Raw genomic sequence first — 13,500 nt, 5'->3', positions numbered from 1 at the left:
CACGCCTGCCCGCCTTCCGGCACCTCCAGCCTGGGGAGTCGGTCCTCCCTGAGCCTGCCCATCAATCGCCGCTCAGAACACCAGCTCCTTCGGCACAAACATGCTCCAATCCCCCCAAGCAGAGATTCCAGGGGAGCTGAAGAAATGGGAGGCAGAGATTGTTACCTTTGTTTAGACCTGAGGCTGGGCCAGATTCTCATTTTCACTGAAAGTATGAAATTAGTCATCTACTATCGGAACAAAATTTCCAGCTTGCTTTTCCGTAAAGGAGGTGTTTTTTGTTGTTGCTTGTTTTTAACTTTTTTGCCTTGTCACTCTGGGCCTGAAGGTGCGGGATCTCCGCGGTGGGGGCCGGGACCCCAGAGGGTCCCACCACCAGAGTCTAGATTACAGACTCTCCTTGGAGTCTTCATGAGGATTGATTAAGATAAAAGCATCCTGACAGAAGAGAAGCATAATTAAAGTTCCTCAAACCTGCTATAACCAAGTGCAAAAATAAAAACCAGCCAGTGTGCAAAGGGAGTGCGATTCTTCACGGTGGGGTATGCTTCACAGCCGACACTGGGAATAACAGCTGCGGACCTGGCCCACCCCGCCTCGCCCTGACCACCTCCAAGCAGGACCACGTGGCCTTCCTGGGAACATTGCCACTGGGGGGCCCCAGCTTCCTCACCGAAGGCCTGAAACCATGAGATGTGGGTGTTGGGGGGGACTCTGAGGTGGAGGCAAAGACCCGGCCTCCATCTCTGGCCAGAAGTACCCCTCTTTCTAAGTGAGGTTTTTAACACTGGCCATGCAGACGGGTTCTCTGACATATCCCACTGGTATGATAAGCCCCAGAAGAAGCATCTTGCCACGTCTGTGTGTGGACCATCAGCCACTGCCCACCATGGAGGGGGCTGGAGGCGCCGTGCTGGACACCAAACGTGTGGTTCCGCGGGCTCCGATTCAACTCGAGTCGAGCGCCCCCATGGAAAAGCCAGGGGCCAGCAGCAGGAAGCGGCCTGTGGGCTCTGTAGTAGGGAAAGCCACCTGGGAACCAGCGTCTCTGCCCAAGGCCCAGCTCCTGTCCGGGAGATGGAGACGGCGGGGGGCCCTTTCCTGTGAGGGGCTGCCTTCTATCGACCTGCCACACGCCAGGCTTGGACCGAACCTCACTCTAAAAAGACAGTGACTTGGGGCTCCTGGGTGGCTCAGTCGGTGAAGTGTCTGCCTTTGGCTCAGGTCATGATCCCGGGGTCCTGGGATCGAGTCCCGCGTCGGGCTCCCTGCTCAGTGGAGAGCCTGCTTCTCCCTCTGCCCCTCCCCCCTGCTCATGCTCTCTCTCTAGAATAAATACATAAAATCTTAAAAAAAAATAAAGAGACAGAGACAAGCATGCTGTCCAGTGGAGTAAAGGGCAAGGCTGGAGCCCATGCTAAGTGCGCATGACCATGCTTTGGCGGACCATCGGTTTAAGGAGAAGGGGCACTGGGAGTACCTGTGTGCCTCTGACCTGGCCAGCCAGGCCCCTCTCTGCAGAGGAGCCAGGGGGAGGGGGGGCCGGGGCGGGCGGAGCCATGGCATTTTCGAGTGTAGGCCAGAGCTGAAGAGGACCCTCCTTGTTTGTGGAATACTTCTGTCCCTGGCTCACTGTGCTTGGGGTCACCAGGGAGGGGGAAGGAAACAAAAAGGCCCATGGTTGTGGCCCGTGGATCTGCTATGGCAGAAATTCTGCATCTATGAGAGGCATGCAGCCGCCCTCCAGGCTACCCGCAGAGATTTCTTTAAAACTTTTCCACAAACGAATCTTATCAACCCACCCATCTCAACACGAATGCCTCCTTTGTGTACCCAGAACATATAGTTTTTATTTGCTCTAAATAGCTCAGCCCTCGAGCCCTCCCACGGCAGGAATGGGGTCACGGGGGAGGCAGCCCATGAGGGCCGGGCCGGGCTCCACTCTGAGTCCGGCCCTGTAGGGCCTGAGTTTCTTCATCTGACAATGTGGGTGCTAGCTTCCCAAACACAGCTGGTGTCAAGATGTGAGATTAAGAAAAAAAGCCCAATATACACATAGGTTCTGTGCCATGAGCAGCCTCTGTCAGTTCTCACCGTAACTCTGCACCTGCCATGAACAGGCCCAGAGAGGCTACGAGATTTCCCCCAAGGAAGTGACCTCACAGGGACACTGAGTTGCTTTTCCGTGGGGAGTAAATAAGCTAAAACAAAAGTATTCCTGCCTCTATGTCCATTTTATCCAGTGGGGCTCAGTAAACGCTGGTAGAATTAAACTGAATTTGGACTGTGAGACCAAAGGTCGGCTGAAGTCAAATCCAGCTGACTTTGGTTCTTGGTCCTACCACCTACTCTGTGGCCTTGAGCACGTGAGTTCATCTCTTCAAGTCCTGAGTGCCTCAGCTGCAGAATGGGGTGAATTATTGGAGGTCACTCACAGTATTGCTCTGACAAGTCCTTGAGGTGCACGTAATAAAGTATCTTAGCACTGGTGCATGGTGACCAGCCATCAGTTAGGGCTTTTGTTACTCTAGCTGTTATAGTATTTTAAAAAAATGACTCTGGGAATACCTTGTGCACAGAGTAAGATTCTATACAGTTTCCACCCACCCACCCATCCATCTACCCATCCACTCACACATCCACCCACCCATGCATCCACCCACCCATGCATTCACCCATCCACCCATTCACCCATCTACCCAGTCCATCCACCCATCCATCCACCCATCTATCTACTCATCCACCCATCCATTCACCCATCCACCTACCCATCCACTCACCCATCCATGCATCCAACCACCTACCCAACCACCCATTTACCCATCCATGCATCCACCCATTCACCTACCCATCCATTCATCCATCCATCCATCCACCTACCCACTCACCCATGCAACCCCCCATTCCCCCATCTATCTACCCACTCACCTATCCACTCATCCATCCACCCATCCACCCACCCACCCATCCACCCATCCACCCATGCATCCACCTACCCACCCAATACTCATTTCATTCTTATGTTAGGCAGAATCTTAAGAATGGCCCCCAATAATTCTCACCCTTGTATAATCCTAAAAAAACTGTAAAAGTGATAAGGTATCCCTTGTGATTATGTTATATCACATAGAAAACAGAAGATTATCTGGGACTGTTCAGTCCAACCACAGTAGCCTTTTGAAGGCAGAGAGTTTCTCTAGTGGGTACCGGAAGCAGAGGTCAGAGAGACGCTCATGCAAGCATTAAAAGATGGGAAGCCCCACTGCAGGCTTCAGAGATGGAGGGTCTACGTGCAGAGTCCAGAGATGGGGCTCTAGTTGCTAAGGGTGATCCTGGATGACAGCCAGCAAAGAAATGGGGACCTGATCCCAACAACTACACAGAATTGAACTCCGCCAACAACCTGCATGAGCCAGGAAGTAGATGGCCCCCTTAGCCTCCAGAGAAGCGCCCGACCTGGCAGTCACCTTGACGTCAGCCTTGTGTGACGCTGAGCACAGGACGCGCTACAGCCAGCCCGGACTTCTCGCCACAGGGCCAGGAGCTCCAAGGGGTGGTTTTCAGCTGCTAAGTGTGTGGTAACTGGGGACGCAGCAACAGAAAATGGAGACATGGCTACTGTGGGTCCAGGGAAGCAGTTGGAGGTGAACAAAACAGAGTTCCTGCCCTCTTGGGCTTTCGAGTTAGGAGACAGGAATTAATCAATCTCACAGATAACTACACACTTTACAGGAAGGAAAGAATCTCGTTAGTGGGAGGGCCTCGGGGTCAGAGAAGCTTCCCTGTGGCTGTGGGTGAGCAAGGGTTTGCCAGATGCCAGGGGGCTGGGGTCCTGGGCACAGAAGACAGGAGCCACCAAAGCTGGAGGTGGGAGGGGGCCTGGACACGGAGGGGAACGTGGTCCCAGCAGGCAGAGCGTGAGCATGCTGGGTGTTGAAGATCATGCAATGTGTGCTTTGTTCTTTATTCTAAATGCATGAGAAGCCCCAGGAAGGCTTTTTAAACCAGGAAGCAACATAATCAAATGTATGTTCTCAGAAAGTCTCCCTGGTTCCACCGAGGAAAGAAGCCAGGGCCAGGGACCAACAGAGAGGTTGGGGGGCCCACCGAGCAAGGGACGATGGTGGCCCGGGCAGGGGTCAGGGTTTCGGAGCTGGAGCAAAGTGCAGATCCGGAGGTTTAGGGGATACAAATCCGGACTGGTTTTGGCAAAGCTCTGGGGATGGAGGAGGAGAGAGGGGTCATGACCAGCTTCCACAGCATCAGCATTACCTGGGAACTTGCCAGAAGTGCAAATTCTCCGGCCCTGTGATGGACCTGCTGACGAGAAACTGGGGTGGACCCAGCCGCCTCTGTGTTAACAAGCCCAGGGAAGCACCGCTCTAGCATGCGGACAAATGTCTGCCAAATAAAAAAAGCCCTTCCGAGGCTGGAACAGGGGCTCTCGGTCCAAGCTGTACACCATGATAATCAGGGCACTTTCCAGCCTCTGGGTGCCCTGCCCCGCAGACCGAGTCCACACAAATCTCAGGGCGGGGTGAGGGTGCCTTGAGAGGTATCCCACTGGTCTCCAGGGCCACCAAGGGGTCACGTTCCCCACGGTTTCCCTGACAGGCCCAGGATCTCTGTGTCATTCCTGATCCACTGCCTTCAGGGAGGAGATGGGTCTCACTGAAGGAACGCCTGGGCTGTCCTCTACCCCAGGGAACATCAGAACCAGCCTGTGCTGAAGCCCAGACTCCAGCCGGGCTGACGCTGAAGTGGGGCCCGGGCATCACGCTCAGATTCCTGCAGTGATTTTCATGTGTCACGTCTATAATACATCAACAGGAACCGCGGGAGGAAGTGCTGGGCCAATCCCTTCCAGCTTTCTGTAGGTCTCCTTCTCCCCCAGAGTTTGACACCCAAAATAAACAGGAAGGTAAGAAGGTGCAAGGTATTGAGAGCTACAATCACTCTAGCAAAAATTAAAGAAAAGTGGAAAGAGCCTCAGAATACAAAAGCAGTGCAATGCACCCTGAGCGTCCCCTTTAAGCCTGTCTTGGTTTATCTTAACCCAAACCACAACTTGGACACCAGCTTTCCAGAGCTTCAAGCTCTGTGCGGCCCCCGTCGGAGGGATGATAACCTTTTCCCGAGAGACGCTGTCTGGCTCCTGGATCCTGAGTGTCCGCAGCCACAGAGAAGCAGCCCACCTCCCGAGCCCACCCACTGGCGCCAACCCCGTGTCCCGGTCACTCCCTTCGCTTTGACTCATTTCAGCCCTTTGTCCCTGCTGCGACTCTGACCCGGTCTGAGACCCTCCAGCCGTGAGCTGTGACCTGCAGCAGTTTTTACTATATGAGACGAAGCAGCTGTGACCTCATTTCTGACTTGTGTGAAAATCACAAGCTCATCCGACGTGTGTTTTCACACCGAGACTTCACAGACGGCCGCGCTGCAGACGGTGTGGGGAGGGTCCGGGGCCGCGGGCTCAGGCTGCCCCCTTGCCCGCCAGCCCCCCGCACGCGCTCGCAGCGGGCAGCTCGGCACAGGCTGCGTTCCAGGCGCCGCTCAGGGTCTTCCAGGGTGAGGAGCCCCTGCCCTGGCTCCGGGCGGTCTCAGAACCCCACCCCGGGCACCCTGCTCCCCGTCCTCCCTGGGGACCCAGGAGAAACCCACAGCCTCTGGCTTCCTCTGTGGGTAGAAGAAGTGCCACGGAGGAAAGCTCGAACACACGCCCCCGACCACTTGACCCCGCGCGGGATGCACACTCGCTCATTCGAGCAAACGTGTCCGAGGGGCACCTGCGGGGACAGAGGTAGGGGCGAGTGGGCGCGCATCAGGCCGGAGCCGCAAAGCCCCGCCACAGCCTTCGCTGAGACGTTCGCAAACGAGCACCGGGAGCGAGGCCGGGCCTGCGCGGGGCCCCAGCCACCGTAAGTTAAGAAGGGACGAATATAGGGCGGAAGCAAAGGAGATGTCCTTCCTCGGAGGCGATGCCGCAGGACGGCTGCGGACGGGCAGCGGGGGGCCCTGCAGCCGAGGCGGCCGTCTGCTGGTGGAGGCCCCCAGGGCTGCGGGCAGCCGTCACGGGAGGGGGGCGGGAAGGTGGCGTCCCACGTGAGGAGCCTTCGGAGCACGGTACCATCACGCGCCACCTCGACTGCCTCGCTGTGGGATTGTGGGAAAGACAGTCACCTGCCGGGAGACCTGGGTGCGGAGGGACAAGGGACTCCTGGGGCAATGTGGGCACTGGGTGCAGTTTGGTGATGGCGCCTTTCTGCTGCTCCTGACTCCTGGACTCTCTCTGGTCCTCCTGTGTGTGTGTGTGTGTGTGTGCATGCACACGTGTGCACGTGTAAGTGTGTCCATGTGTGCGTTTGCAGGCATGTGGGTGCTGGGCGACAGGGCAGGAGGGGAGAGTGGGTGTTCCACGTCCTGTTTATGCTTCCACGCTTAGTACTAAAGGACTTCTGCCCGGTTGGAAAGTTAATGCCACGCTGAGGTGCCAGGATCAAAGGAGCGCGCATCTCTACCCCAATCGGACAGGTGAGGCAGTCAGGCCCGGACAGGCTTACGCCACAGCACGCGGCGAGTAGAAACGCCAACACCAGGGGCCTGATACCATATGTGTATTTTTTTCCTACCACTTCATAACTAGGCCTGGGAATTAGGCAAACGCAAGGTCCCAGATCTGTGACTGTGTCGGTTCCACTCTGCCTATCGTCTCGCTTCCCCAGGGCGTGGAAGGGGGCAGCTGCTAGGTAAGGACGCACGCGTGCAGGCGGGCATCCACGCTAATGAGGGCACGGACACGCGGGCACACAAGCACGTGTATGTATGCTACTCGCTTCATGGAGGAATTATTCACCAGTTAATTCACGGCATGGGTGCTGCTGCTAGCTTTTCACGTAATATTTTTAAGGTACAAGAAATCTATGACTGGCTCATAGGCAGAATTTTTCGCTTCTATTCTGTACTGAGCAGAAATCAACATGGCTTCACTGAGTTAGCAAAGCATTCACATCATCAGTGATGCAAAAGGTGTTGGCAAACTTTGCCCACGACCCAATCTCGCCCATCGCCTGTTTTTGTACAGCCTGCAAGCTAAGAATGTTTGTGATGTTCTTAAATAGTTTGAAAAGAAAAAAATAGCATTTCATGACACATGGAAAGGATACAAAATTCAAATTTCGGTGTCCATAAATAAAGCTTTAACGGAACACAGCCATGCTCATTTACTCACAAAATCATCTGTGGCTGCTTCCAGGCTCCAAAGATAGAGTTGAGTAAGCACCAAAGAGACCATACGGCCCGCAGAGCCTGAAATATTTACTACCGGCCCCCTTTGCAGAGGGTCTGTTGACCTCTGTGAGCTCTCATCTAATTTTCAGCTCTAAAAACAGGCACGATGAGTTGTGGGGCCTTCAGAGGATACAAAACTGATGGCTGAACATCACATAACTTTAGGAGAGGTCAGTGTGCTGTGAGCCCAGAGCGTAAGAGTTTACTTAACTCTTCCTGTGCCCCCAGAGGTAAGAAGGTACAGCAAGGTATCGTTTGCTTTGAGCTTGAAGCTTTTGTGGCTTTTGACATATAAGGCAGTTTTAAAAATGTAGTTGGTTTTAATGAATGAAATTAATGACAGTTATCTTCAAACAAGAAGATGAATGGGTATGCTTGCCAAAAGGACGTCATCTCTCTGGAATCATCTGTTTTTAATTCGTACCCCCGGGCCACTCGGGAACGTCCGCAGGGACCCCAGGGACAGAGACCAGTAACCCAAACTCAGAAGCGGAAGGTAAAGAAAGCAAGACCTGACCTGACTGGCCTGGGTGTCAGACAAAAGCTGATTCTTAGACCAAGAAACGGCCCATCAGGTAGGAGCTGTGGGCCAACAGTGGGCAGGAGGAAAAGGGTGGTGATGGCGTATCACCTGAGGGCAAAGGAGCAGAGGAGGGGAAGGGGGCACGCGGCTGAGTCTCAGCACTTCTGCCGAGGAATCAAAGTCTCGCGTGTGACATGTTCCCAAGCAGAACTTCGGAGTTAGGGGGACGCTCGTGGCATCTGCGCCTCACATCCCTGCACATCCCTGCCCCGTTCTCAGCACGGCGAATCTTCTCTGGTCACTGGGGAGCTTTCTGTACAAAATCACATATAAATGATAAAATTCTAGCGACGTGTGAGTGTGCATCTAGCACGCCGTTCACGTGCGTGCTGTTCATCTTTAAGAACCGAATGTCAGGGGCGCCTGGGTGGTGCAGTGGTGGAGCGTCCCACTCGTGCTTTCGGCTCAGGTCCTGATCTCAGGGTCATGAGATCGAGCCCCACATTGGGCTCTGTGCTCAGTACGGAGTCTGCTTTGACTTCTCTCTCCCTTTGACCCCCCTTGGGCTCATGCACTCTCTAAATAAATAAATAAAATCTTTTTTTTTTAAAGAACTTAATGTTATAATTTTCTTATCCTCCTTTTTTTCTTCCCTTTCAATTCTGAAAGTTGTTTGTTAACTGTCAGCTGATACGAGATTGCTTGTTTTGGAAGCATTACCGACAAAAGGCCTGCAGAAAGCCAGAGAGTAAACAGCAGAACTTGCATTCTCTATGTGAAACCAGTATAAAGATGTGAAGTTTCTACTAATCACAGCACTATTTAAAAAAAGGTCAAAACTGGAGTCATCTGATGTGTAGATGAAGAAACACCCATTTGCAATAAAATGGAAATAACTATCAGTTTCCGTGATCTTATTGGAAACTTTGCTTGTTGAATGCATAAGTATCTAACATTTTACCCGCGGCTATTCCAAATTAAAGGAAGGAGGGAGTAGATGCACAGAATGTGGCCTGCTTTCTCGTCCTTTCAGCCAAAGACACGTTCCAGAACGCATGTCCTTGGTCTTCTGAAAAGATCAGACACTTGGCATCGGACCGCCTTGTTGTGGGGTTTGCTGTGATCAGATGAAGAGGAAGCAAGAGTCCAGGATTTAACTGCTTCGATTGGCATCCCTTCTCTTAGCTGAAACATTATTTCCAGTTTAACTCCCCCCCCCCCCCAGAAACAGTAATGCTATTTTGTAAGTATTCAGAGAATACTTGTATCATTCCTTACCTTTTAATATTTACTCTGTTTTGCAGGACAGGCATAATCCCTGGTTTACGGTGTAACGAATAATCGATACATTTATTGTTTGGTGAATGAGAGAGTTATTTTTAGGTCTTTTCTTGGGGACAGTTGCAGATCTGTTCTGCAGCACTTTCTGTCCCTGGAAGCCAAGGAACAATGGTGTCAAATGTCTGGCGCGGCAGAGATGGGGGCTCTGCGCACAATGTGTGCTTTTCACCGCCGGCCCCCGGCAGCCACAGAGTGCTTACACCGTGCCGACCTCGTACCAGCGCGTGCCACCTGCTGCTCGGCTTTCGGGATAAAAAGAACTTGAAAACTCTCCAGGTTAAGAAATATGCAGTGAAATGCTCTAAAAAACTCAGGCAATAAAACATGATTATTCAGAGCAAGAAAAGGTGATGTGACACTAGATAAATAGGGAGAAAAAAGACATTCTAAGAGATTTATAAAAACGGCCTCAGGTGAACTCTCGTCAACTCACCTGCTGCTTTAACTGTTCTTAGATACGTGCTATTTGAGTAAAGTGCATACTAATATAGTTTTGGGGGGGTTATTTTCTTTTTTGAAAATCATTTCAAGACCATTTATCACGATCCTATAGTCAGATAACCACTTAATTTCATAGGGTATCCAACCGAAGAAACCGAAAATATCCTGTCTACTCATCCAGTGGAAGTAGATACTTTTAAAGATTGATTTATGAAAATTTTAAATCAACCACAATGGGTACTTGTGATCATCTATTTTTCTGTTTTGTTACATGAACCTTGAACAAATTGATAATTTCATAAGGAAATTATCGTAAGTAGGAAGTCAGCATTTCCACATCAAGGAAATAAGCTCACGTCTATATTCATATGTGGATGTGTTTTACAAAGTTCTCCAAGGGAAATCAGTCCCTTTGAATCTAACATAACGTTTTAAATCTTCATCACAGAGCCAACGTGGTGACATTTCCCACCAGTCCTGGGTAATCTCAGGGGTCCCGGTTACTGGTCCCTGAGCATCTAAGAGCATCTAACTGGTCCCCGGTTGTGAGATGCAATCTGCCAGGCGCTGTCACCGCCAGGTGCTGACCACCCAAGGCCGGCGTCACTCACAGGAGGTCGGGGGTGGGCTGTGAAGTCCCCTCTGTCTCTACGTCCCCGCAAGCCCAAACATGGCACATTCGGCGTCGTCCTTAGAAAGTGGTTTATCGGAGACAAAGCTTTTAATCTCCCTGAATACTCGGTGCCTTGTCATGGACTGACGATTTCACAGTGTCGTGATGGGAGCATGTTACCTTCCCCTCTGCGTGCCACGTGGGCCCAGCGCCGAGGGAGGATGGATGTGAAACGCATCGAAGCCGCTCTCTTCACACCTGCCTCAAGCGCCGTCTTAGCGGATGCCACTCATACCCCCAGGCGTTCACACCACAGCGCCCTGCTCAGCTCTCAAGGCCTCCCTGTCGCCTCAGCCACTCCGCTTGACCTTTGCTGACCCGGACTCCCACCACAGGCTCTGCCCCAGCTGCGTCACGTGCGGCCCTGGCCTCAGCCTCTGTCTCTGGTCCCCTCCGCTCTCCCTCTTGGCTGTGCAAACCACCCTCACCAGGACGTGCATCCCCGCTCTGGATGCTGGTGGCCTGGGCTGATCTGCCCGCGGCGGCTGGGCTTGGTATGCCACTGGGGTCATGTCCAAGCGACAGAGGGTTCAGTGCGCTACCCTGCTTACCTGCTCTCGATGTCTCGGGGCAGGAAGCCTGTTCTGCCGCAGGACCCAGGGCCACGCAGACTGACCGGGGCGCCTGGTGAATGCAGCACAGAGGACAGGGAAGGCCTCCAGGCTGACAACGTGTGGCCTGAGGACAACGCAGGGAGATGTTTGGAAAGGCAAATCTGCAGAGCTGAGAACCGATCTTGCCGTCACAGCCCTCCCGCCTCCCCTCTGCAGGCCTGCAGCCCCCACTTCAGCAGCACCCCTGCAGCCTCAGACCGGATGTGCCACCACCATACCCATTCCCCCATGGCATGATCTCTCAGTCCCCGCCGTGCTCAGGACCCTCGGCGCTCACCCACCAACACGCCAAGACCGCACTCCTAGCTCGGCCTGCAAAATCCTCTTGCGATGGTTCTGCAAGGGGCAGAGCGACCCTGTCTTGCCCAACTCTGCCCTCGTCTCCCCGCTCCCTGCTGAGGCCCGCAAGCTCAGTTCAGAAGCCACCCCTGCCCCCGGCCTTACGGATCCTTCTCTCGGAGGCTGGCCCTGGGGCTCGAACCGTCCCGGAGAGCGCCTCGCCACACTGGTGCCCGCCCCCTGCACTCGCCTCCCAGTGGAGGAGCTCCACATTACCTCTAAGGCACCTAGAAATTATCTGCTCTAGGAACAGACAAAATCACATCTAACAGGTTGGAAATCAAATTAAATTCAACTCATAATGGGAAAAAGGCATTTGTTAAACAACAGCTATATGTTTTTTCTGTTCAAATAAATTTACTTCTAGGAAATGGACATGTCTGTCTCCCTAACGACAGTTCTTAGGATGGTGGTAGATTTCTGTGTTGTTGTATGGTGTGCACACCAGTGTGTACGGTGTGTGTGTGACGGAAGACTGCCCTTCATACGAGATACATCCAGACACATTGATAAATGGGTGTCTCTGATCTTCATACGTATCGTGATTGAGGCTTTCTCTTCTAAGTAATCAGCTCACATGCCCAGAGTCAATCCGCTTCTTCTTTCCCATTGGAAAAGGAACATTACATCCTGGGGAACACTGATGACAAGGGGACCCAAAGCAGCCTGAGCACAGCAAACGGACAGGCCACGGCCCAGCCTCCGTGAAAACGTGACAGCCTACCGATGAGACAACCGATTGCTGACCTGGTCAGTGCTGGACTGAGCGTGTCATCGATGCGTGAGGCAGCCCCCAGCAGAGACGTGTGTGTGGCCAATGACCTCACAGAAACACCTGCAGCTCCACTGGCCTGGGACGTACGTTCTGAAAAGCACCTGGGTTCTCGTGGGAGTCAGGAGGGCTGGGGTCACCAACGTACGTGGACAATGACAGAGTCCTGCAGTGCTCAGTATTTCTACCTTCTGTAGCCAAGGCATTTTCAGAGTTGAAATTACTATCATGAATTCATTTCATCTCTTTTTTTTTCTATTAGAAAAAGCACCAATTGATAGTGAAATTGCTTAACTGGTCAGCGAGACGGCCACACACAGGACGAAGGAGAAGGAAGCCGTCGCCGGGCTCTAACAGGCCAGAAGCAGGCCCGTGTCTCAGGACGGGTGCTAACAGCACGCCAGGGTTAAAGTGCTGCTTGAAAATTCAGCCGACAGCGGAAGCACAGCTCGGGGGCAAGCCTGTGAGCGGACTGGACGTGTGTGTTGTGAAAACACCCGGAGGGGAGCATTTCGTTAATGCAAACTATTAGCTACAGTACAAAATACTAAATAATCCACACATTCAAATGGCTGGGCCAAACTGCAAGTTAGCTATGGATACTCATTTTTGTCTGTGTTGATCTGTTAAATATTTCACCACGTTCCTAGTGGCGATGTGAAGACCTGCAGCCACTTCCATCCCAGGAGCGTCGGAGGTGTTTCCTGCCAAGGCTGTCATCCTATTTTGGGACATTCACAGACATGGGAACTTACTGCTGTAGGAGCAAAATACCCAATTTCGCCGGAGTGCCTCAGACCCCTGGCCCACTCTCCCCCACGAAACAGAGCAGGACAGTTTGCTCGAGGTGAGGGCAAGACTCAGAACGGGCCCAGAGGCGCAGAGTTCAGAGCCTGTGAGGATCCCGTGGCAATCCACTGCCTCTGAGCTCTCCCAACACCAGCCGTCCCCGCTGAACCGAGAGTCTGGGGTGGGCAGCCCCTCTCGACGTGCCAGGGGGAGTGCCCGGGGGCATGCGACAGATCACGGTCCCCAGAGATTTTGAATGACCGTCTTGTTCCTTGGGTGCAGAGAGGGGCGGCTCTGGAGGATGTGGGGAGAGGTTTTCAGCGTCGGTAAGCATCGGCTTAGAGAAGCTGAACTTGAAGGTAATCATCCAATGATGACCACAATTCCTGGAGGTGGGAGAAGAAATCTCTGATGCCACAAAATATCGGAGGTCCCTCCATTCCTCAGCTGCCTGTGAGCCTGACATCTCCAGCGATTAAGGGAATCAGACACTAAATGCACTTTTCCCCTGGGTGGTGGAATGGGGTTTGATAAACACCCACACGCAAATGGTAGAATAAAAATGATTGTGTACACAGACAGCCCTGCCCCCTGGAGCTCAACATACGAACAAAATAAAGCCGCCGCCGGTGGGCGTCCGCCCGAAGAGCAGAGCACCTGCACCCGCGGAGACCGTGCAGAGTGGAGCCGCCTCAGCAGGGTTCACGGCAGCTGGGCGAGC

The 13,500-nt window shown here is 53.0% G+C and overlaps 1 protein-coding gene across 6 annotated transcripts in view; it reads right to left on the bottom strand.

Moving 5' to 3' along the window:
* MBP (myelin basic protein) overlaps positions 1 to 13,500 on the bottom strand; it is a 111,186-nt gene that overhangs the window by 40,695 nt on the left and 56,991 nt on the right. For 4 of the 6 annotated variants that reach the window (XM_032422888.1, XM_032422889.1, XM_032422890.1 and 1 more), the window contains exons 1-2: positions 11,324 to 11,446; positions 10,817 to 10,943 (exon numbers count right to left, since the gene is read on the bottom strand). The exons of the other annotated variants lie outside the window; for them this stretch is intronic. In XM_032422888.1, the coding sequence (XP_032278779.1) occupies positions 10,817 to 10,943; positions 11,324 to 11,431 (235 nt within the window). In that variant the 5' untranslated portion in view covers positions 11,432 to 11,446. Of the gene's footprint in view, positions 1 to 10,816; positions 10,944 to 11,323; positions 11,447 to 13,500 lie in introns of those variants that run through there. 6 annotated transcript variants of the gene reach the window in all.

This window comes from Phoca vitulina, unplaced genomic scaffold, assembly GCF_004348235.1.
Source record: "Phoca vitulina isolate PV1807 unplaced genomic scaffold, GSC_HSeal_1.0 scaffold27, whole genome shotgun sequence".
NCBI classification, from domain to species: Eukaryota; Metazoa; Chordata; class Mammalia; order Carnivora; family Phocidae; genus Phoca; species Phoca vitulina.
The sequence above is the reverse complement of the archived record's forward strand: the minus strand, read 5'-3'. Positions and strand labels throughout refer to the sequence as shown.